Source organism: Lithobates pipiens, unplaced genomic scaffold (genome assembly GCF_037356315.1).
Source record: "Lithobates pipiens isolate NorthernLeopardFrog02 unplaced genomic scaffold, aLitPip1_a1.2 Scaffold_18, whole genome shotgun sequence".
Taxonomy (NCBI): Eukaryota; Metazoa; Chordata; class Amphibia; order Anura; family Ranidae; genus Lithobates; species Lithobates pipiens.
In genome coordinates, this window is record NW_027507758.1 from 419691596 (window position 1) to 419717065 (window position 25470).

At 44.2% G+C, this 25470-nt stretch overlaps 1 protein-coding gene across 5 annotated transcripts in view; it reads left to right on the forward strand.

Moving 5' to 3' along the window:
• The first annotated feature begins 9358 nt into the window (after positions 1-9358).
• The window catches only part of GOLIM4 (golgi integral membrane protein 4), a 169329-nt gene continuing 153217 nt past the window's right edge, over positions 9359-25470 (forward strand). For all 5 annotated transcript variants that reach the window (XM_077488024.1, XM_077488027.1, XM_077488026.1 and 2 more), the window contains exon 1: positions 9359-9841. In XM_077488024.1, coding sequence (XP_077344150.1) covers positions 9655-9841 — 187 coding nt within the window. In that variant the 5' untranslated portion in view covers positions 9359-9654. The remainder of the gene's footprint in view (positions 9842-25470) is intronic.

The window sequence follows — 25470 nt, forward strand, 5'->3', positions numbered from 1 at the left end:
AAAATATGTCAAGCTACACATGAGAACAGGTAATCACAACGCTTGCCCTCATAATGATATAAAAGCTTCCTCCCAATATGCATGCAAGTCCTAGGTGCGAGGCCAGATTTCTGAGAGTGCGCCCCTTGTGGCTGAGTGCAGCCTACCCCTGGGAGTGAGACATGGAGTACGGTGCTCAAAGGTGCATGAGTTGCCCAATGCAGTTTGCTGGGTAGCTGGGTTGTTGAGGGCAGCTGGGGTGCGCTGGTAAAGCAAATTGGGCACCCGTGCGTGGAAGGATCCCGGTGGAGCAACCAGGAACAGGATCAAGCCAGGCCAAGGGTCGTACACAACAAGATCAGTCCGAGAGAAGGTACAACAGGATAATTCAGGAACAGAGTCGGTAGCCAGACCAGGGGTCAAACACCATGCGGACAAGCGAAGGTACAGGAGTGCAGATGGTAGCTTAGTCAAATCCAAGCCAGGGGTCATGCAGGCGGAGAGCAGGAGGAGTCAGGCAAGCCGAGTAGTCAACAGGAATAAGATAATCAGATACAGGCAGCAGGTACCAAGGTCACAGGAAACTGACGATAATCCAGCAACCTGCCTACATCTACAGCAGGCTTAAATAGGCCAGAAGGCACCAACTACTGTCACTGTGCGTGCGTGTCTGTGCTCACCTTCTGTAGCTCATCTGCGCGCTCCCGCCGTATTGCACCTACATGCACCCGTCGTCGTGCACCTGTGTCTACGCACGTGCCTGGGTATTGGCCCAGCATGACCATGGCACTTACTGGCAGGATCACCAGTCCTACGGCTATTTCCCTGACAGATTGTGTAGTTTTGTGAGACCGTGGTTTGTAACACTTCCGTACACACGATCGGACTATCCGGTGGACTTAGTCCGGCGGACAAACCTCCGGACTTTGAGGCGGAGGTCCGCCGGACTTCAAAACAAGCGGACCTGCCCACACACGACTGGACTTTTCCAGTGGACTAGGTGCGGCGGACAAACCTCCAGACTATGGCCGGACTATTGAAATGAACGGACTTGCCCACACACGGAGGAAAGTCTGTTCATTTTGAAAGCGGCTCCAGGTAGATGGGACTAGCAAAGGAAGTCAATGTCGCCGCCTTCACCTGGTATGGACTTAAAGGGGAAGCCCTACGCCGAAAAAACGGCGTGGGGTTCCCCCCAAGGTCCATATCAGACCCTTATCCGAGCACGAGCGCTCTCCCCTTCTGAGCCGTACCAGGCTGCGTGCCCCCCAACATGGGGGGTGCTTTGGGGAAGGGGGCCCTGCGCCTCCCCACCCCAAAGCACCTTGTCCTCATGTTGATGAGGACAAGGGTCTCTTCCTGACAACCCTGGCCGTTGGTTGTCGGGGGTTTGCGGGTGGGGGAACTTATCGGAATCCGAGAGCCCCCTTTAATAAAGGGCCCCCCAGATACCGCCCTCCCACCCTATGAGAATGAGTATTGGGGTACCATGTACCCCTACCCCTTCACCTGGTGAAAAAAGTGTAAATAAAACACAAGGTTTTAAAATAATTTATTGCACAGCTCCGGTGATCTTCCGTCTTGAGGGGTCTTTTCGCCGGACTCCTCCGCTAGCTCTTTTACTAGCGGAGGAGCCCGGCTTTCTTCTTCTTCGTCACCGCCGCCGCCCGAGGGTCTTCTTCCGACTTTGGGGGTCTTGTCCCCCTCTTCGGTTCTTCTTGCCGGGCCTCCGCTTTCTTCTCCCAGCTATTTTACTAGCGGTGGCCCGGTCTTCTGTCATCACCGCCACCTTCTCTTCTTCTTCTACTCTTCTTCCTTGAGATGTTGACTCTGCGCTGTCTCTGGCCACAATGATAGGGATGCATTGTGCGGCGACTTATATAGGGACAATAGGCGGGATCACCGGGTGATGTCCCCGCCCCTTGTGATGTCACAGTCCCGGCATCCTCCGGGACTATGACATCATAAGGGGAGGGAGGAGGAGAAGCCCGGGCCACCGCTAGTAAAAAGAGCTGGGAGAAGTCGGAAGAAGACCCCCGGCAGTGAAGAAGAAGAAAGCCGGGCTCCTCCGCTAGTAAAAGAGCTAGCAGAAGATAGCAGAGAAGACTGGCGAGAAGACCCCCCCAAGACGGAAGACCAACGGAGCTGTGCAATAAATGATTTTAAAACCTTGTGTTGTGTTTTATTTACACTTTTTTCACCAGGTGAATGGGTAGGGGTACATTGCACCCCATACTCATTCACATAGGGTGGGGGGCTGGCATCTGGGCCCCCCAGATTCCGATAAGCCCCCCGCCCGCAGACCCCGACAACCAACGGCCAGGGTTGTCGGGAAGAGGCCCTTGTCCTCATCAACATGGGGACAAGGTGCTTTGGGGTGGGGGGCCGCAGGGCCCCCCCTTCCCCAAAGCACCCCCCATGTTGAGGGCACACGGCCTGGTAAGGCTCAGGAGGGGGGGTGCTCGCTTGTCCCCACCCCCTTTCCTAACCGGCCAGGCTGCGTGCTCGGATAAGGGTCTGATATGGACTTTGGGGGGACCCCCACGTCATTTTTTCGGCGTAGGGCTTCTCCTTTAAGTCCATACCAGGCGACGGGGCCAGCGGCGTGTCAATCTCGCCCATGGAGGCTGCAAAATTGACCTCCTGCGCTAGTCCCGTCTACCTGGAGCTGCGTTCAAAATGAACAGACTTTTCTCCGTGTGCGGGAAAGTCTGTTCATTTCAAAAGTCCAGCGGACTAGCACACAGGCGGCCGGATTGTCCGCTGGACTGCCGAGTCCGGCGGACAATTTTGAGTCAAAACTTCTAAGTCCGATGGACTTTTAGGGAAAAAAAAGTCTGTCGGAGCCCACACAGGGGCAGATTCCGCCGGACCAAGTCCGCCAGATAGTCCGATCGTGTGTACGGGGCATTACTTGAAGATGCTGCTGTTGAAGTAACACTTTGTGATGATCCAGAAGCAGCAGAAAGAGTGTTTCCGGAATGAGAACTTCTGGAAAAGCTACTCTCACTTTCATTATGGTCCTCATAATTTCATTCCATAAAGGACTTTTTAATGTCTTTTGGGCACCTCTGCCATGCAAGGATGTTGTTTGTCATCCTTGTAGCATTTGGAAAAGAAAATTTCTTCTCACAATATTTGCAAATATGGAAATGTTTCCAAACTCTAGATGTTGGTCTCAGAATTTTACTGAGAGGAGGAAAAGAAAAAGCAATTTACTGAGCAGACTATAGGGAAACATTAGTGCAGAACATTAATAGGAATCATGTAAAGGGTATAAAGATAAACTAATTTGTCAGACAAATGTACCCTCTTACCAGTCAATTAGGGCTTGAAAGAACAAACTATCATCTACTATATCCCTACAATCACCCAACAGTAAGCCCCTGTACACACGGTCGGAGATTTCCACAACCAAATCCGTCGGATTTTGTCCGTTAGATTTAGTCTGACGGATTGTGTCCGAAACTATTGCATACACACGGTCGGACTAAGTTGTCGAAAAATCCGATCTTTCAGAACGTGATGACGTAATTTCGTTACGATGGGACTACATTCAGGCTAGTAGCCAATAGCTTTGATGTAGGAATTTGATCTGAGCATGCGTGGCACTTGGTCCGATCAAAATTCTCTACACATGATCGGATTACGTCCGACCGGCCCAGTTGGTCGGGAAATATTTCCAACATGTTGGAAAATTGGGTCCGACGGAGATTCGGACGGAATCAGTCCGATGCATACCACATACAGTCGGAATATCTGACTACGCGGTCTGATAAGACGCATTCCGATGGATTCTCCAACCGTGTGTACGCGGCATAAGAAGTACAAAATGGAGCCCACCAGCAAACTAAACTGGAGCCTTTCTCCTTCAGTGCCCCCTAGTGGCATAAATGCATATTTCTCTTGTTTGAGAACTGCATTGAGAAGTACAGTGTTACTTGAACTGTATCCTGGGATTTGCTTGACTTCAGCTGAGAGAACATGCGATAATTTAAAATTTTACATAATGTCTCAGAAATCTTTCATTAAGGTCTTCATGTTAAATAGTTTGAATACTATGTCATAGATATGTTATTCATCATTGTAAAAGAATACATTCCACACTTCTTTTTTTGCAATTTATCCAGCATAAGTAGTAAAAAAAATGCCTTGAAAAAAACAGAACTTTTTTTAATTTTTTCTGGGGGGTTCCAGGCCTTCCCATCTCTATTGCTGCCAAAAGATATGTCACCAATCCAGTACTCAACTGACTGAGGATCTGCCAAGCAACTGATGTAAATCTTCTTAGCAGCAGCAGGCAGCTGAAATACATAACAGAAAGAACCAGTAAAGCAGCTCCAGAGAGATATGTGCTTACCAGTCACCATAGCCCTCTGCTAAGACAATTATAAAAAAATCAAATGAGTGAAAGGGGACAATCACATGGGAGCACTTTATTTTTTTATTTCATGGCCCTATTTAGAACACAACATACAGGGATATGGTAAATGATTATAGACACTGACACATGTTCACCTACACAGGTTGAACTGAATGGACTATTGCCTTTATTCAACCTTACCTACTATGATAATATTATTCTGGCTCAAGAAAACACAGACAAGCTGCTATTATGATAGTACTTGACCCCAGACCACATGGCTAAATTTGCACCTAATGCCTCTCCACTCTGTTTTTAGGGAGGTAGGACCCAGGTCATATTCCACCACAGTAGACGGAAGTAGACGGTGGAGTCTAGGAGGAGCTGCTTGGAGTGTTGATGAAGTCCCCAGCCAATCCCCAAAATGGGCTGGCAGGGGACAGGCCATTTTATAAATATTCACAAATCATGCCAGCAGGGGCAGTCAGGTGGAAGTTGGAGAAGGAGTGCTGAGGAGGGTGTGGTAGCCCTTGAGGGTGTCCCCTAGTCTGGGGGAGGGGGTGACCTTGGGACTGGGGCTAGGATGCTTGCGGGACCCTCTTCAACACATGAAGGAATCCTTTCTGGAGGCATGGGAGCAAGGAGAGGACAGTGGGAGCAGTTCAGCCCGTCCAGGAGTTCTCCTGAGAAGTCAGCCGGGTATGCTGGTGAGTGATCCGTCTGAGAGGACTATGTAGAGAGAGAGTGTCAGTCTGGTAAGACTGTGGAGAAGTAGCCAGGAGGGCTAATCAAAGGGGCAGCTGCAGCCAGAACGGGCTGGCAGTGCCTGAGGAGGTGGTGCTGGGATCAGCAACCACATGAGTGCTCAAGCTGGACACTGCAATTTTGCTACACACTTAAAGGGGCCTCGGGTTCCTGCCTTCAACAGGCTTTTGCTCTAAATCTAACTGCATGCTTGTGCAGTGCAGTGTGCCAGCTTAAGTTTTGCAAGCAAGTGTGCTGGGGGAAGTGAGGAGTGTATATTGACTGTAAATAGGAGAAGTTGTCCCTGAAGTTGCTTTGATGTCAAATTGGCATCCCATAATTTTTCCAATCCCTATCCAAGTTATGTTCTTTCAATAAAACAAAAAAAAAAGCTAATTACTGGACTGTTTCCTGACTCTGAAGCGACTGTGAAAATTCAGTGTGCCTGGCTGTGCAAGGTGGGGGATCCCAGTTCATCTGCGGCTCCTTAGGGGGTGCGCTACACATATTTTATGGCTTCCTCGATACAGCTAGTTTACCCCTCTTTTGTCCATCCCCCTTTGTCCTTTACCATCATAGGGCATCCAGAGCCTGCCATAATATATTCCCCAAACGATACACTCAGAAGCTCCCTTCCATGCATTCTACACTATTTTCTACATTTGATTGGGACTAAAGATGCTACCTTCCCTACCGCCACCTAAGTAACCAATGCCCGCACTTATGCGTAGAGATGAGCTTGGGCATCTTCTTAACACATCTTTATCCGAACTCTGAACTTGCACTCTTTTTTTACTCCAGTAAGCTGTGGGATGGGTCATAGTTTGACTATGGACGAGCTTGTAGGATGCCCAAGTTTTTCTCTACACATGCGTTTCCCCTGATGACATTTGTTTCATGCACTTCTGGTTGAATATATGCATATATTTTCTCCTTTTCTAATTTTACCCATTGTGTTGGACACGTCATTTGTATTGGACATGTCATTTGTATTATACAGTATTGTCTTTGCTCTACCTGCCTTCTTTTCCAGGTTCCTGTAGAGCAGGGATGTCCATCCTGCAGCTCACAACTGCTATGAATGCGACACAACATAAAATCGTACACGTACTAAAAATGTTGACTTTTATTGAAATTTTATGTAAAAACATGTTTACGCTTAGCGAACGCATGCATGCAACCGAAAAAAAAATCTGAGTGTCTTTTTACTGAACTTTTATAAGTTTTATCTTTCCAAAGAAAAATATTCCAGTCTTCACAATCACGCCTTATTCATGTCATCAGTTTTCGGTAGCACCTACTGTATCGGTGTATATAGGTGTATATCAAGGATGAAAATTAGAACCAAAATATCTAATGAGCACCTTGAGAATTCATTGAGGATTAATACTCCATCCATTGAACCAGATATTGATGTGTTAGTTTATCAAAAACAGTGACAAATATCGCACTAGTTTTATGTTGCCCTCTCTTACTTTTATTATAAAAAAAAATTACTTAATAAAAAATTATCTTATCAGTGATCATTAATTTGTGATCTGCCTCACGTTTTCTATTCATCAGCTATCCTTTTTGTTAGTATATTTTAGGTGTGGCCCAAAAAGGTCAAAAGGTTTGACAACCCTGCTGTATATTTTCTTTAAAAATCAATATAATATACATGAAAGAGAAATATACTGTAGGATTTGCCGCCCTCTACTGTTGGCTGTGAATGTGACAGTGCTATGTATAATTATGTATTAGTACTAGGAGGATGGCTTAAAAGCAGGGCTCAAGTCATGCAGGAACACATGGGAACGGAGTTCCTGTACTTTTTCCACAACAGGAACTCAGTTCCTGTTAGCAGCTGCGTCCTGCATATGCCTTAGTAACTGGTTGCAAGGCTGAGCAGCCAGCCACAGACACCACACCAGACAGAGCCACACTTACTGCTGGTAAGGATCCAGCCTGTGCCCACTGCCCAGTCAGTGCCAGACAGTCCCGGGGGCCGCCGCTAACTACTCCCGCAGCCGCTGTAGCACATTGCCAGCAGTGCAGCCCAACTCTGAGCTGCCAGAGAGAGAGAGACACAATTATTTTGGTGGTATTTGATCACCTCTGCGGTTTTTATTTTTGTGCTATAAAACAAAAAAAGTGTGACAATTTTGAAAAAAACAATATTTTTAACTTTTTGCTATAATAAATATCCCATTTAAAAAAAAAAAAAAAAATCTTTTCCTCAGTTTAGGCCGATACATATTCTTCTACACATTTTTGGTAAAAAAATTTATAAAATCGCAATAAGCGTACATTGATCGGTTTGTGAAAAAGTTATAGCATCTACAAAATAGGGGATAGATTTATGGCATTTTTAAATTTTTTTTACTAGTAATGGCAGCGATCTGCGATATTTTTCGTGACTGCGACGTTATGGCGGACACATTGGACACTTTTGACACATTTTTGGGACCATTCACAAAGCAATCGGTGCTATAAAATTGCACTGATTACTGTGTAAATGTGACTGGCAGGGAAGGGGTTAACACCAGGGGGCGCTGCAGGGGTTAATATGGGGGGAGAGGAGGAGACCGATCAGTGTTCCTCTGTACTGGGAACACACCATCGGTCTCCTCTCCACTGACAGGGCGTGGATCTGTGTGTTTACATACACAGGTTCACGGTACTGCTGTGTTCCCGGGCAATCGCGGGTGCCCGGCGGACATCACGGCCGTTGGGCACGCGCACCGGGTCCCGAGCAATGCCGCTCGCACCCCCTAGATGGCCGGGAATGAGAGGACGTCATATGAGTAGTGACAGACAAGTCTCTGTCCTATTCTTATTAGCTCACATGTACAGTGTCATATAGCTAAACTGGTGCTACTGAATGTATGTAGTGGTCACCTTCCAGTAAATCAGTAGGTGAACCTGTTTATTGCCATAGAGTTTATATGCAGCTCCTGTTATTTTGGTTAACCCTGACCCTTCTGGTCTGGGATTCTGTAGCTAGTTTTAGCTCAGGGCTCGATATCTAGAATATACTAGAGCCAGGTTAAGCATCTGATGACCACTTCTGGTAATAAGAGGTCTGCTTGAATGTCAGTTTAGAAACTACTAGGGAGGGACTAAAGTAGATAGGCTGACTCTAAGTTCCAGTGCCACATCACAGTTTCTGCAGGTGGGAAGCTGTGTTCCAGGCTGGCTGGACAACAGTTGGAGGATCTATCTATTGCTGCTAATCTTGCCTTCAGGACAAACGCTGCATTTTCCTAAGGGGCACCTGCAGCTAGACTAACTACATTCATCTGGAGCTTTTTCTATTAAATAACTAGATATACTCAGATATATGTGCACCAGGACTCTTGTTGGGCTCTTTGCTGATAATACCTCTTTGTACATATTTCCTAGTTTCTGTCAGTAACTTTTGTAAATAAGTAATTTTTCTCATTCACTGATGAGCGCTGATGAGGCTGCACTGATGAGGAGTCACTGATGATATGCTGTACTGATGGGCACTGATAGGCGACACTGTTGAGCACTGGTGGGCACCAATGGGTGGCACTCATGTATAGCTCACAACTGTCCCTGATTTGGAACAAAGTCCCTCTGTCCCTCATTCCTCCTCATTTTGGTCTGATCTATATAGTTGTATATAAAATGCACTTTTTATCTTTCTCAATATGTTTCCCAGTGCTAAACCTTTCATACAATTTTTAAATTGCTACATTTGTTCATCTCAATAGGCAATGTAAAGGAAAAATAGTGGTAAAAAACAAAACAAAACAAAAAAACAAAAACTTGAGGGTTTAACTAATCTTTTTTGTTTATATATTTCTCCCCTAAGGGAGCATGGCAGGGGGTGTTTCCTATGCCTATATAGTTTTTCTAATAGGTGTCCCTCATTCCCATCTCAGAAAATTGGGAGGTATGCTGATGGGCATTAATGGCCAGCACTGACTGGCATCACAAATAGGCACTGAGGGGCTTTACTGTAATCAGGGCACTGAGATTATTTATTACACTTATATCACTCTGTCAATTTACACAGTGATAGATTATATATATATATATATATATATATATAATGTCTTCTTCTCTATGTAGCATAATAAAATACATATAAAAGAGAAAAATACATGATTGACTTTTATAGCCTGCACACTTCAAATCTTGCATCTTCTTTATACTTTCCTGTTCTTTTCTAAATGTCTCTGCAGTTTTACATGAAAGCCAGTTGTTCGTTTTGTTACATTCCAATAAAGCAGCTTCAGAAAAAAAAAAAAAAAAGAAAAAAAAAGTAGAGCAAGCAGAGGATAGAGCTAGAGGCCCTGAATAGTTTGCAGTTCACATTGCTGGGATGTTTTAGCAGGAGGCAGCGTTCTATTGTGTGCAGTCTGAAGAGTGGCAGCAAAAACAAACGGAGGAGAGGAGAGGAGAGGAGAGGAGCGGAGGAGAGCGGAGGAGAGAAGAGAGGAGCATGCCAGTCCTCCCCCGGAGAAGGAGTTAGGAAAGTTGTCGGGGGACAGGCTCCTCGTGTGACTGCCACATACTGCCGGACCATGACTGCAGGAGCTGGCCCGTGAGCAGGGACTATGGGCAACGGTATGTGCTCCAGAAGACAGAAGAGGATCTTCCAGGCTCTCGCCTTCCTAGCGGTAGCCTTCGCCTTCGTCTATGGAGCTCTACTGAACTATGAGCTGCAGAAGCAGCTGAAGAAAGCCGAGGTTCTGGCACTCAAGTATCAGCAGCACCAGGAGTCCCTGTCCGCACAGCTCCAAGGTATGTCTATGGGGGCACTCCACTACATGGCCACACCAGTACCAGGATGTATATGGGGGGGGGGGGCATCCCACTACATGGCCACACCAGTACCAGTATGTCTATGGGGGGGGGGGGCATCCCACTACATGGCCACACCAGTACCAGTATGTCTATGGGGGGCACCCCACTACATGGCCACACCAGTACCAGGATGTCTATGGGGGGCACCCCACTACATGGCCACACCAGTACCAGGATGTCTATGAGGGGCATCCCACTACATGGCCACACCAGTACCAGGATGTCTATGAGGGGCATCCCACTACATGGTCACACCAGTACCAGGATGTCTGTGGGGGGCATCCCACTACATGGCCACACCAGTACCAGTCACAGGATGTCTGTGGGGGGCATCCCACTACATGGCCACACCAGTACCAGTCACAGGATGTCTATGGGGGGCATCCCACTACATGGCCACACCAGTACCAGTCACAGGATGTCTATGGGGGGCATCCCACTACATGGCCACACCAGTAATAGGATGTCTATGGGGGGCATCCCACTACATAGCTACACCAGAACCAGTCACAGGATATCTATGGGGGGCATCCCACTTCATTGCCACACCAGTACCAGCCATGGCTTTTATTATTACAGCTGGATCTTCAAAATCACAATGGAAATGTCAGATTTCAGTTACATTTGATCCATTAAAACAAAGTTACAGGACCTTCAGTCTTTAAAAAAAAAAAAAAGTTTTGTTTTGTTAAGTGAGCAGCTAACTATACTGTAACTGCTGACTTTTATAAAAAAAAAAAAAAAGGACACTCATCTGTCCAGAGCTCCAGCACTGTCCTCACTTGGGGCGGTTCTTCGCTGATCCCTGGCGCAGGCATGTTTACTGTGGGCGGCCAGCTTCCCTGTGTGCATGTATGAGCTGTGCTGCGCTTGGTGCACAGTCCAGTGTGGTTTAGTTCACCAGTTCAGGTGCAATTTTTTTTTTACTTGAATTAGCACATGAACCAGAGCTAAAAAAAAAAAAAAAAAAACACCAGGCCGTGGCTGTCCCGGGCATGTGTGACCCGGATCCGTTAAAAGCTGGTCCAGTTCACATGTTATGTGAATCGGATGTGGCTCAACAGGCAATTGATTTGCATATATGTGAACCGAGCCTAAAAGACGGGTTCTGTCGATTTTGCAGAATGATGGACTGCAGAGATTTTTGGAGTTTAACTCCCCCCCCCCATTTATTTATGCCGTTACAATGACTCAGTAGGTCTCTATTCACACCTGAATGCATTGGCCAGAGTGAGAAGTTTGTCACCAGTTCATGAAGAATCTCCAGAACAGGTACAAAGCTTTATTTTGCAATCACATCATAGTTACAGAAGCAACGTTTTAGAGCCTGATAAAGGGGTTCTGCGTCGTCATATGTCCTGCCTCGTCCCATGCCTGATGAAGGGGTCCTGCCTCGTCCCATGCCTGATGAAGGGGTCCTGCCTCGTCCCATGCCTGATGAAGGGGTCCTGCCTCGTCCCATGCCCTGCAGGGTCACATGCCTGATGAAGGGGTCTTGTGTAGTCTCATGCCTGATGAAGGGGTCCTGCGCCTTCCCATGCCTGATGAAGGGGTCCTGCGCCTTCCCATGCCTGATGAAGGGGTCCTGCGCCTTCCCATGCCTGATGAAGGGGTCCTGCGCCGTCCCATGCCTGATGAAGGGGTCCTGCGCCGTCCCATGCCTGATGAAGGGGTCCTGCGCCGTCCCATGCCTGATGAAGGGGTCCTGCGCCGTCCCATGCCTGATGAAGGGGTCCTGCGTCGTCCCATGCCTGATGAAGGGGTCCTGCGTCGTCCCATGCCTGATGAAGGGGTCCTGCGTCGTCCCATGCCTGATGAAGGGGTCCTGCGTCGTCCCATGCCTGATGAAGGGGTCCTGCGTCGTCCCATGCCTGATGAAGGGGTCCACGAGGCTCTGAAACATTGCTTCTATAACTATGGATTCGTACTGGTGATTCTTGGCATACTGGTGACTTACTTCTACCTTTTGGAAGTCTTTTGTTGTTCGGCCGGTTGCTGCACCACCCAATTACATATACAGCCACTTTTACGAATGTGTGTGTGTTTGAAATATTGTGCTTAAATGCATTGGCTGATGCATGACAAGAAAATTGCCATGCTTTGGGACTAGTTCACATCTGTGCATTATGGGGGGAAAACAAAAAGTACAGCTTTTTTTTTTGGTGCAACAATGCTCATGAGATGTGCATAAAAAAAAACAGCAACAAAAAAACCAACTCATGAAAATTCAGGCACAAAAGTGGAACCCAGCGAAAGCAGAATTGAATTTTGTTATGGAAAAGGTAATAAATGGTTGGATTGATGGTGGAGGTTTACAGCATGTCTCCAATGACTTGTGTGTTCCCATAAGGTCTCCATTGGCCATGCTGGGAGTAGTCTCACCTTTGCAGTGACAATCTGGGACATTTGTCTGTGTAGTTGCTCTTTGTGATCACTATAACAAATATTTTCATAGTGCTTTGACCTGTATTATGATAAACACTATACTATTCATTCATTCCCTCTTCAAGATTACATGCATTTGTAAATAAATCAATGATTTTGTTGTTGTATAGGAGAGGACTGGTGTTACCCCTAAGGTAACTCTATAGTACTGAGTGGGAAGGGCTGTTATTTATGATGAAGGCTTTTCAGTGTGACAGTGCTAGATGTAGGCTATCAAAGCCTTGGGAAAAGTGTTTGCAGATGCACTGAAGACTACATCCGCTTATCTGAAAGGAATGTCAGAGAGCAATCCTACCTCTCTAAGTAAACTTTGCTGTGTCCCGCTCCTCCCCCCCTTACAGACGTGTACATATTCTGGAAAGGCACACAGCATCTTAGCCAGGAATGACTAGCACTCCCTCCACAGCTATTACATGGAGCACAGGATGGGGACATTAGTTCCTTCTGTTACTGGGCTGTAATGAAGGAGCACAGAAACCTAACAAACACTACACATCGTATGTTTCAACTGAAAAAAACTTCTCTAACTTTTCATTTAATGCTGGACTTTGAAGAAATGAATGAGAAAATGTATCAATATTTGTCTTTAAAGACCCCGCTGAGGACCTGTATATATGTATGAAATCCTTCAAGCTCCCATGTGTCTTCACATCGCTAGCAGCAGTAATGGTTGTATTACAATGTAATCAAATAAAAGGCCACTATTGTGACATAAATTGTGTGCTGATAACTACATGTAGTGACCGGGATAAGGATTCTGTAAATCAGATACATTTTATTTGACTTTCTATTTTTCTCCACATGTTGTCCAAAGAAATTATAGTGATAGAGGTTACATGGTATACATTACCGGCAGGGGTTATGGAGAAAAAGTATAAAAAGGTAGCATACAAATGATGTACTGAACACTATCATTGCATGTATTAACTGCACGCAGCTAGAAGAATATATTTTTTCAAGATGGTGAATTAAAGTGGTTGTAAAACCTAAAGGTGTTTTTTTTTTTTTTTTTTTTTTTTTGTAACCTTCATAAATTCAATGCCTGGAGGTGAAAAACCTTCAATATGCAGCTCCTCTTGCAATATCTCCCCCCCAATACTTAACCAAGCCCAATTCTGATCCAGCGCTGTGCTTGAGAGCGGCTGCTGTCCCAGCTCTCTGCCTCTCCTCATTGGCTCCTGCTGCTGTCAATCACAGCCAGTGAGGTGGAAGCAGGGCTGTCCCCGCTCTTGTGTGTCTTATGAGCGGGGCTCAAAAGCGAGCACACACACACGTGCCCCCATAGCAAGCTATTGGTCTGCTGGGGGAAGGGGTGGAGGATGGACAGGGGTGCCATTGTATGGAGAGGAAGAGAGAAACGTTAGCTCTGCTCTAGGATTGTTTTTGGATGTTGGAACTGGATCAGTTGCCTGGAGCCCAGATGTCCAGGGCGTCGGGCAATGGGAGTTGCTCACATCTGGTGCTGGTGGTGAGTGGGCTGGTGGAAGTCCAGGGACGCGGTGTCTGTTCGCCATGGTAACCTGGTGCCTGGGATTTGTCAAGCTCTGATTTACACTTGAATATGTTTTCACACCAGATGCAGTCCAGTGTGTTTTTATTCTGCATCAAAAAGGCATGGAAAGCGTTTAACGTAGATTCAATGACCCTAGTTCATACCAGTGCAGCCAACAAAAGTAGAACATGTTGGATTTTTTTCTATATGGATGTGGCAAAATGCATTAAATACTTACCAGAACACATATGTCCTCAATTGATATGAAGGAAAAAAAAAGGTGAAAAAAACGCACTGGAGCGCATAAAAAATGCATCAAAAACCATGCACACAGAAAAACATCAGGAATGCAGAAATTGTGGTGTGAACCAGCCCTTAGGCCAAAGTTTAGTGTCACTTTAACCACTTGCCGACCAGTTGCCGTCATTATACTGCGGCAGGTCGGCACGATCCCACAAACAGTCGTAGCTGTATGTCGGTCCCTTTAAGCGGGATAGCAGGCGCATGCACCCGCTGAAGCGGGGTGCCGATGCTCGTGACCGGTGGCCACGAGCGATCGCAGGCACAAGAGGCAAAACATGGACGTGTGTATGTAAACACACACATCCCAGTTCTGTGAGGAGAGAGAGATCATGAGTTCCTGCGAGCTGGGAACCACGATCTCTCTTCTCCTATAGTCACTCCCATCCCCCACAGTTAGAACACACACATAGGGAACACAGTGAACCCCTTCCTTGCCAGTGACATTTATACAGCAATCAGTGTATTTTTATAACATTGATCGCTGTATAATTGTCAATCGACCCCAAAATTTGTCAAAAGTGTCCGATGTGTCCGCCATAATGTCACAGTCTCGCTAAAAATCGCAGATCACCGCCATTGCTAGTAAAAAAAATAATAAAAATGACATAAATCTATCCCCTATTTTGTAGATGCTATAACTTTTGTGCAAACCAATCAATATGTGCTTTTTGCATTTTTTTTTTTTTTTTTTTTTAATTACCAAAAATATGTAGAAGAATTCATATCGGCCTAAACTGAGGGAAAAAAAATAGCTTTTTAAAAAAAAAATTAGGGCTATTTATTACAGCAAAAAGTACAAAATATTGGGGTTATTTACTAAAGGAATATCCACTTTTCACTGCAAGTGCACTTGGAAGTAAAGTCACTGTAGATCTGAGGAGGACATGCAAGGAAAATAAAAAAATAGCATTTTAGCTTGCACATGATTGGATGATAAAATCAGCAGAGCTTCCCCTCATTTCAGATCTACCCCTTACATTTAGAGCAACTGCACTTTCAGTGCAAAGTGGAGTTGCCTTTCGTAAATAACCTCTATGTGTGGGGAAAAAAAGGATGTCAATTTTGTTTGGGTACAGCGTCGCACGACCGAGGCAGTTAAAGCGACGCAGTGCCATATAGCCAAAAATGGCCTGGTCTTTGAGCAGCCATTTCTTCTGGGGCTGAAGTGGTTAAAGCAGTATTAATCTCCAAACCAGAAAATGTAATATATTGCAGCTTACCAATCATTAGATGAGGTGGCTTTATTCGTTTTTTTTTTTTTAGGCTTTCTACCTGGTGATCTGGCCAGTATTGTCTTGGGGGGCGGGGGTGTGTTAGCTGTACTACCAGATTTAGATACTCCAAGAAATTAGAGCCAAACTCCAGCTAATACTTTATAAACAGTTACAATAACAGATTTTTTTTTCCTATTGAGATAAAAGTTATTGTAATTGTAAGTACCCTGTCAGTGCTAAAGTGTTGTTTCATCTCCCTAACGTCTACATCTGCAGGACGGTTTGTCCTGATAAAGAAAGAAACAGCAGATTTACTGGCAGGATCACCAGGTGAAAATAAGCATTGGTTGTTGTTGGCTCCAACTTGTCTTGCATACACGGTCACACAAATGTTGGCCAACAATTACGAACGTAGTGACGTACAAGACGTACGTGATGTCTCCATTACGAATGCTAGTTTTACAAGACCGAGCGCTCTCGGCTCATCCTTGATTCCAAGCATGCGTGGACTTTTGTCCGATGGACTTATGTACACACGCTCGGAAAGTCAAACATACATTTGTTGGCAGAAAATTTAAGAACATGCTAGCCAACATTTGTTGGCGGAAAGGCCGACAACATTTGTCCGATGGAGCATACACGCGGTTGGACTTTCCGCCAGCAGCCTGTCATCCAACATTTCCCATTGGAAAATCCAATTGTGTGTACGGGGCTTAAGAGCTGCATGTGAATTGCACAGGAACCACACCGCATTGAATGTGATTCAGTGTGGTGTGATTTGAGCCCATTCATTTTGAAAGGGCTCAGATTGCATTGCACCATAGAAATGCAGGCAATGTTTTTGGAGCCACACCAGAACCGCAGCGCATGGCTATTTTGTACAAACCTGCATTTGTGATCCATTTGAGGTGTTGTTAACTTTGTATTGACACCCGCAGCGGATTGCAATGCGGTGCAGGAAATGCACACGGATCACTGCGTTTCCCACACCACATATGTATCAACTTAGACTAAAGGAAAGAAAACGAATGCAGCAACCACATCTAAGAATTGGTAAGCTGCAATATAAGAAATGTTTGTTTTTTGGGTTTAATACTGATTTAGGTAACCTCCTCGTGCTCTCATGTAGCCCACCTTACCTTCCTCTCCACTCCCATGTTCTTCACAGTGTGGCCCAGTTGGAAAAAGACCTGGCCAAAGTGTTTTATCAAGCAAAGGCTGTGCAGCTCCAGGCAGAAGGTAATTATGTTATCAGTCAGGCTGCACATAAGCCATTCCTAGCTTAATGCCACCTTCACATCTAGCGTCGGTTGAACATGCTTTTTTTGGCATGCTTTTAGCATGTTTCTGCACATCACGCATGGTGCAGCCCATTCTCTCCAATGAGCAACAAATGCATCAGAGAAACTCCAGAATCTTTTTAGGCATAGAGCTTCATGCATTTTTTACTGTAGATTTTAGTTTGTTGTGTTTTTTTGTAGCATGCAAAAATGTGTGACTGCTGGCTGCTTTTGGGGTGTCATTAAGAGTTACACCGCAAGCACAACACACTTTATTCAAGTGTTTCTGTAATGTACAGCTGTGAATGGGGCCTTATGGATGAGTGAGTGATGACACTGTGATATCCCCTGGTGAATTGGACATTGCGGGGGATGTGTGGAGCTGTGTTGCTCCTGCAGCAGGAGAGACGCATATCTTGCAGCTCCACTCTAATCTCTCACTGAACTACCATTGCTGAGGGCTGTGATTGGTCAAGCAGCACATTTGTGTACCTCCACATGGATTATTTTTTCTCCAGCAGCTTGAGGTTAATTCAGATCTTTGTGTCGGACACAGTGGGGCTGATTTACCAAAGCCATGTGCCATCAGTAGAGGCACACAGCCAGGAACAGAGCACAACTCTGCCATTTACTTTAGCGATCTCGGCGCATGGTAGAATGTAATCTGTGCGCCACTATGGACATAGCGCACAGCATCTTCAATTCAATATTAGCAGAAGATGGAAGTGCCAATATTATGGGTGATGTGAGAAAGTTTAGTAACAACTACCCAAGTAACAAATATGCCCAAAATAGAATGAGAAAGTAACTTTTTCAGAGAAAGCCTGCTGTGCCTGCAAGTATGTTTAGAACTGCGTGAGATCAATGTAAGCACTGCGCATGGGCAAGCGACTCTTGCATGCGTTCAATCACTGCACGGCTAAAATCTTAGTAAATGTCAAGCAATGCAAATGCAATTGCATGGGTTGAACGGGCACACCACTAAATTTACTTTTTTTTTTTTTACGCTGGTTCACCTTTATGTAATTTTTTTTTTAAGGAGATTTGCACACAGGTCATGTTACATTGCCAACATGACATGCACCTTGTTAAAATTATGCAAAAAGACTCGCTCCTCCTAAAAGGGAATTTAACCTTCCCCTCTAATGCACATTATTTCCTTGGGCTAGCTTTTGCTTTTAAAGGGGAACTCCACACGCCGTTCTCCAATGCTCTTGTCCCACCCCCCCCAACCCCTTGGATTTCCATGGGCTAACTTTTTTGCTTTTAAAAGGGAATTCCACATTCCACTCCATTCTCAAAAGGCTGTGAGCTGCCTTCGCCAATCCAAACCACATCCCTTTTTCAGAGCACACAACAGGGCCAGCTAGGAAAGGGGTGAGTAAAGAGATCACTCAACCCCCTTCTGAACCATACAAGGCCACATACACTCAACATAGCTGGCTGCTTTTGGGGCAGCCCAATACCAACCACAAAACACCTTGTACCCACTAGTTTAAAGGGGCTTTCCACATTCCGTAAAGCCCCAGGTCTGCAGCCCCCCACAACCCCAGCCTAGGGTTGTGTGGAAAAAGCCTTTGTCCCCCTGAATATGGGAACAAGGTGGTTGACGTTTGGGATGCCCAAGCCCATCCTGCCCCCAAACATCCACCCTCCTTTCATGGGCTGGCTTGCCTTAACAGACCCAAATGGCCTTGTATGTATTTTGCAGCTGCAATGTAGACTTGTAACTTTTCTCTAAAGCCATACATCTTTGATGCAGCATTTTGGATACATGCTACAGATGTACCACTTTATAGGCAAAGTAAGCCTCCCCCCAGGTTACTAGCTTTCAAGCAATTTTGCATTTTCAAAGGCACTTCTTGTTTTGTTTTTGGGGTTTCCAAATTGGTGACATTGATATATGTGCCTTAGGGTGCTTTGACACCAAGGCATCAGCGGTTAAATGCCACTATTTTAAACCCCCGCTAGTGACCGAAAAAGGGTTAAAACCACCCGCAGCTTCACTTTGCCGCCGCTGCTTCCCTATTGATTTCAATGGGCAGGGGCGCTCTAGATGCTGCTTGCGGGACTTTTCTTTACCGTCCTGCAAGTGCACTGCTGCAGACTTTCACAATGGAGAAACAGGAGAGGCTCTTTACAGGTGCTATGCAGGGGCTATTTTTAGCAATGTAGCGCCTGTAAAGCGCTTCAGTTTGAAAGCAGTCTTAGGGTGAGACCTGGGCCCTCATACCCATTTTAAGGCCAATAACTAGAAGATAAGCCAGCCGAGTGGGGACTAGCAAAATTAACAAGTCAGTTCTCACAGACTGTAATGGTATTTGTTGTATAACTTTTGCCCATGTTAGTCCCTTTGTTTGCTGCCCTGGACTGATGGGTGTTCGTCCCATCTGTAATTTTGTAGCAGGCTGGATGATTATTATTATTATTCAGGATTTATATAGGCACCAACAATTTACGCAGCACTTTACAATATAAAAGGAGACAATACAGTTACAATACAATAAAATACAAGAGGATTAAGAGGGCCCTGCTCAGAAAAGTTTACAATCTATTAGGGATGATGTGCTTAATTTTGGACAGGGGGCGGCTTATTTTTTGCTAGTTGCATTTGGGTTGGTCTGGGCATGCTCAGGGACTTTCCTGTGCCTTTTGGTGTGTAAAATGCATTTGGGTTGGTCTGGCCATGCTCAGGGACTTGGCTTTTTTTTTTTTTCTTCTTCTTTTTGTGTGTGAACAGCACTTGGATATTCTGAGCGTGCTCAGAGAGTGTGTTTTTTGGGTTAGTAATTTAAGGACATCCTTAACAGTTGTACTCGCTTAGAGGTTCTGTCTCTACACTGGGTGAACTTGCATTTTTGTGTGTTTCATGGACTGTGCATGTGTTTTCAATTGCCTCATTAGCACGCAAACCTATGTTATATAAAGCTTGCAGATAGCATTCTTTACCTTGCCATGAAAAGTGTGTGTACACATTTGGGTGGCCTTATAGAGTTTGTAACGTTTGTATTTTTGATTTGTTTGTTGTGTCTTTGCAAAACAGATGTGTTTTAGAGCAAGTTTTTTTTTTACTTTGGTTTATTGTATTTTTTTTTGTCAATATGTGTCGTTTGTAGGTTGTTTCACTTTGATTTAATTGTCTGTGCTGCATTCTTTTGCAAAATCTTCCTCCAAGATGTTGACTAATTAATGTTTAATTCCTTAATAGATGTCTGTTTGTGGGCACACTCCTGTTAATTTTCTCTGCAAAATGCTCAGACCTCAAAACCATATTCTGTTAGTGTCTCAAATTTAACATACATGTGTTTTTTGCTTTTCCTTGCTCTTTTCCAAGTCCTGTTTTGCTGACCAATAAAATTTGTAGCAAATGTTTGTTTTTTTATGTATTTTTTTTCATTTTCATGCAACAGATTTTACATCTGCAGCTTAACTAGGTTGGTTGGCATGGCAAAGCAAAAAAAAGGTGTGATTTGTTTAAAAGTTACTTTGGTAGCATATGCATGGATTGTGCATATGCTGCCAGGAATAGTCACCAGAAAAGAAAAATTATAGAGAGGTAAGTATTCAGTCCTCAAATACCCCTGACAGCATGTTTTAGGAATTTATCTTAGCTAAAATAGCTGTCCAAAATTCCAAGCCATTGACTGTGATTTAAAGCACCTGTGCAAGATGAAGGAAAACCTGCAGACATGGCCTGTTGGGGATACTTGAGGACAGGGTTGAGAAGAACTGAGCTAAAATCGAGCTCAAGACAATCCTATTCTAATTGTGGGCATTTGAGGGAAACCCCTCAAAACAAGTGAGTGTTAGAACCCCTGATTGCCTTTTTTAGGTTGTCCTTTGTGTCCCTTTTCTTAAACGTGGCTTTACTTCCTGTCACATAGCCAAACAGGAAGTGAGGTTATAAACCTACCCCAGGGGGCGCGCGAGAGCAGAATTCTGGGAGGCCGTTAATTAACGGCCTCTCAGAGTTAAACAACCACCCTGTAGCCGTTAATCGGCTATGGGCCGGTTGTTAAGTGGTTAAGAAGTGGAAAATTAGGGGCTCTTTAAAACCAAGCTAAGGTCAGGTAGACCAAGAAAGATTGCAGCTATAACTGGTGGAAGAATTGCTCAGGATACAAAGAAAAGCCCACCGGTAACTGCAGGAGAAATACAGGCTGCTCTCCAAAAAGACAGCATTTTGTTTTTAAAGCGGGAGTCCACCGGGACTCCGCGTTTTTTTTTTTTTTAAAAGCCAGCAGCTACAAATACTGCAGCTGCTGACTTTTAAATAGTGACACTTACCTGTCCAGCGCGCCCGCGATGTCGGCACCCGAAGCCGATCGCTCGCTCGGCTGCCGGGTCCCGCCGCCATCTTGGGTATGGGAATCAGGAAATGGAGCCTTTCGGCTTCATTTCCCGGTTCCCTACTGCGCATGCGCGAGCCGCGCGGCGCAATCCGGACGGTCCCCGCTGCCTCTGGGAGCTGTGTGTTTCCCAGCAGGCAGCGGGGCACTTGCTGAAGGGGGCGGGCGCTTGCGGAACGGGGCGTAACGTACGCCCCGTTCCGCAGAGAGCTAGCCCGGAAGTGGGTGCAGTTACCTGGTTTATCCAGGTAACTGCACCCCCCTCCCCCCTGAAAGGTGCCGATTGTGGCGCCGGAGGGGGGGGGATTCCGATGAGCGGAGGTCCATTTTAGGGTGGACCTCCACTTTAAGGAGCATGATACAAGGATACTTGAACAAAAAATAGCTGCATGGTTGAGCTGCCAGAAGGAAGCCTTTACTGTGCCAATGCCAAAAGAAAGCCAATGAGGCATGTCAAGGTGTTGTTGGGCATATTGTAACCAGGCTTTTTTGTGGAACTTGTACAGTAAAAGCTTCTTTCTGGCAACTTAACCATGCAAATTTTTGTTCAACTATCATCGTATTGCGCTCCTTGAAAACAACCACACCATCTTTTTCCAGAGCAGCCTGTATTTCTCCTGAGGTTACCTGTGGGTTTTTCTTTGTACCCCAAACAGTTGTTGTGGCCAAAATCTTTCGATCTGAGCAGAGCGGGCTCCGTACACTGACACTTCCTCAGCAATGTAGAGGTTGAATAACAAAGCAAACTTGTATGTGTGAACAAGGTTAGATAATGTATAGAATAGATGGGGAAGAGAGAATGTATCAAACTATAGCTGACAGAATCTAGACCAATTGTGGATTTGGCAACCAATCAGCTTCTGTCTTTCCTTTTTCAAAGCTTAACTGAACAAGCTGAAGAAGATAGATGATTGGTTGTCATCCACAGGTGCTCTAGGTTCTGTCTGCTCCAGTTTTGATACATTTTCAGCTATATTATATAAAGCAAAGTTATAGTTTACAAAATGAAAATCTTGTACTGTAGATATAGACTTCTTATTTAGGAGACTTACCAGCGCCATTATAAATTTTCCTGTTGGAAGAAACAGGTGCACATTCGATAGTTAGAGAGTAACCAGGAAACAAAGTCTGCTCAGAACCAAGCTCCTGGAGCTTGGAGTGTAAGATTAGATGAATTATTATATAATAAGAAATGAGTTTAATATGCCATTAGCTGTATAACTATGAGTGCAAACATTAACTGGCGCACGCACAAAACATATTTAGCCTTAGTGCATGCACTTTAGATCTCAGATTAGCCTCAGATCAGAACCCAATGCATGCACTTCAGACCTCAGATCAGCCCCAATTAGAGCTGCACGATTCCGGGAAAAATGAGAATCACGTTTTTTTTTTTTTTTTTTTGCTTAGAATAAAGTTCACAATTCTCATGTCATAACATCATCTTTCACATTATACAAAAAAAATTTACTATTTAGTTTTTTTTAATTCATTAAAGTGTATTTTTTTTCCCAAAAAATTGCATTTGAAATACTGCTACACAAATACAGTGTGACATAAAATATTGCAAAAACCGCAATTTTATTCTCTAGGGTCTCTGCTAAAAAAAAATTATATATATATATATATATATATATATATATATATATATATAATGTATATGTTTGGGGATTCTAAGTAGTTTTTCTAGCAAAAAATAAGGATTTTAACTTGAAACAAGTGTCAAGGTTTAGTCTATAAGTGGTTAAACTTCCCTCATTTACAGACTGAAGTTCATTCCTTTAATCTAAGGAACAAAACCTTACAATGTTTATAGTTGGCTCAGGAATGTTGTGAAACTTGGTAGGCTGCCTTTTTTTTTGACGGCTGTCTGCTTGAGCAGAGAACTCGGCATAGAATCAGGGGAATGTTTTGTTAACCGATTCAGCCCTGGAAGAGTTTACCCCCTTCCTGACCAGAGCACTTTTTGCGATTCAGCACTGTGTCGCCTTAACTGACAATTGCACGGCTGTGTGATGTGTGACGCTGCACCCAAACAAAATTGACGTCCTTTTTTTTTCCCCCACAAATAGAGCTTTCTTTTGGTGGTATTTGATCACCTCTGCATTTTTTATATTTGCAACAATTTTGAAAAAAAAAGCAATATTTTTTACTTTTGGCTATAATAAATAAATAAATATCCCCCAAATATATAACACTTTTTTTCCTCAGTTTAGGCCAATATGTATTTGTCTACATATTTTTGCACAAAAATGATAGCGTCTACAAAATAGGGGCTAGTTTTATGTCATTTTTATTAATATTTGTTTTGTATTAGTAATGGCGGCGATCTGCGATTTAGTGGACACTTTTGACACTATTTTGGGACCATTGTCGTCATTTATACAGCGATCAGTGCTATAAAAATGCTCTGATTACTGTGTGAATGACACTGGCAGGGAAGGGGTTAAACACTAGAAGTTAAGTGTGTCCTAGGGAGTGATTCTAACTTTGGGGGGATGTGCTTCCACTCACATAACAGGGATCACTGCTCCCGCTGATCTCTGTCATGTCACAAGGCAGAACGTAGAAATGCCTTGTTTACATAGGCACTTCCCCGTTCTGCGGCTCTGTGACACTATCGCTGGGCATGATCCCGCGGGCATGGTCACACTGTACGTGGCAGGCGCGTGCCTGCTAGCCCCGCCAATTAAAGGGGATATACAGGTACGCCCATTTTCCCACCGCTGACATTGTGCCGATGTATATCTGCATGCAGCGGTTGGCAAGTGGTTAAGAACGTGAGGGGGAAAGAATCTCCATCTCGATTCTTAATGATTAATCATGCAGCTCTAGCCCCAATGCATGCACTTCAGATGTCTGATCAGCCCCAATGCTGGTACTAAGGCCTCAGATTAGCTCCAACACATGCACTTGAGACCTTGGATCTGCCCCAGTGCATACATGTCTAGAGCCAAAACAACGAATCGATTAATCGTCAACTAATCGATTATGAAAATAGTTGACAACTATTTTCATAATTAATTGGCCAGCCGATTATTTGCCTGCATACAGAATGCATTATTTGTTTACATATCAAGAATACAGCTCAGTACACCGTCCATACATGTCAGAAAGTGCCTGAGAACTTGTAAATGTGTGAGGAGCAATGCCTCAAGGGACATGTATCCCTGGGCAGGTGGTTCTAATGTCAGAAGTTTTTTTTTTTTTTTTACCTTGCTATAGGGGTGCTCTATTCTATACTTTTCAGCTTGCTATTGGGGCACACGGAAGGCAGGGGGAGCCAGAAGCGTCAGTGGGGGACCCCAGAAGAGGGGAATCAGGGCTGCTCTGTGCAAAATCATTACACAGAGCAGGTAAGTATAACACGTTTGTTGTTTAAAAAAAATAAATAAATAATACTTTAAAGACTGTGCAGCATCTGAGCCCAGAGAAGGTGGGCGCTGATAGACTGGAGGTAATAGAAGGCATTAAAATTACATTTAAAGTAAACTTTTACCAGTATTGTGCATTATATTTAAAATGATCATATCCATGAAAAAAGAGTACCAGCTTTTAGTACTACTTTAATATAAAGATTTCTATCTCCTTCCCACCTTTCATATAGCTTCATGTCTAACTCATAGTAAAATGCCCATGTATCTTACTTCTGGGTATATTTATTACTTGGTAATTTTTGCAGAAACGCACTACAGTTCATTTAACATGGTTTCCTATTGGACAGGTCAGGGACTTTTTTGAAAGCAAAACGGTGCTTTTTTGGTTCAATAGACTTCCAATGGGGAAGCTTCAGAAAAGCATGTAGTGCATTTTTTTTTTTTTATCTGCCCAACAACAAATTGGCCAAGAATATTCATATGAAAAATCTTTGTACATTCGCTAAATGAAAGAATGTCGCTTGAAAGTTTCACTTGCTTTTAACATTCAGTTTTAGAATGTGTACAAAAATTACATACACTGTCTGATTGGAAGCAGTGATCTCTGTCATGTTCTAGTGAGGCCACCCCCTCTACTGTTAGAACACACTGAGGAAACACACTCAACCCCTTGATCGCCCCCTAGTGTTTAACCCCTTCCCTGCCAGTGACATTTACACAGTAATCAGTGCATTTTTATAGCACTGATCGCTGTATAAATGCCAGTGGTCCCAAAATAGTGTCAAAAGAGTTCGATCTGTTGGCCCCAATGTCGCAGTCATGATAAAAATCGCAGCTCACCGCCATTACTAATAATAAAAAAAAAAATGCCATAAATCTATCCCCTATTTTGTAGAAGCTATAACTTTTACGCAAACAAATCAATATACACTTATTGGGATTTTATTTTTTATTTTATTTTTTTTACCAAAAATATGTAGAAGAATACATATCAGCCTAAACTGAGGAAGAAATTAGTTTTTTTTATATTTGTTTGGGGATATTTATTCTAGCAAAAAGTAAAAAATATTACTTTTTATTCAAAATTGTAGCTGTTTTTTTGTTTA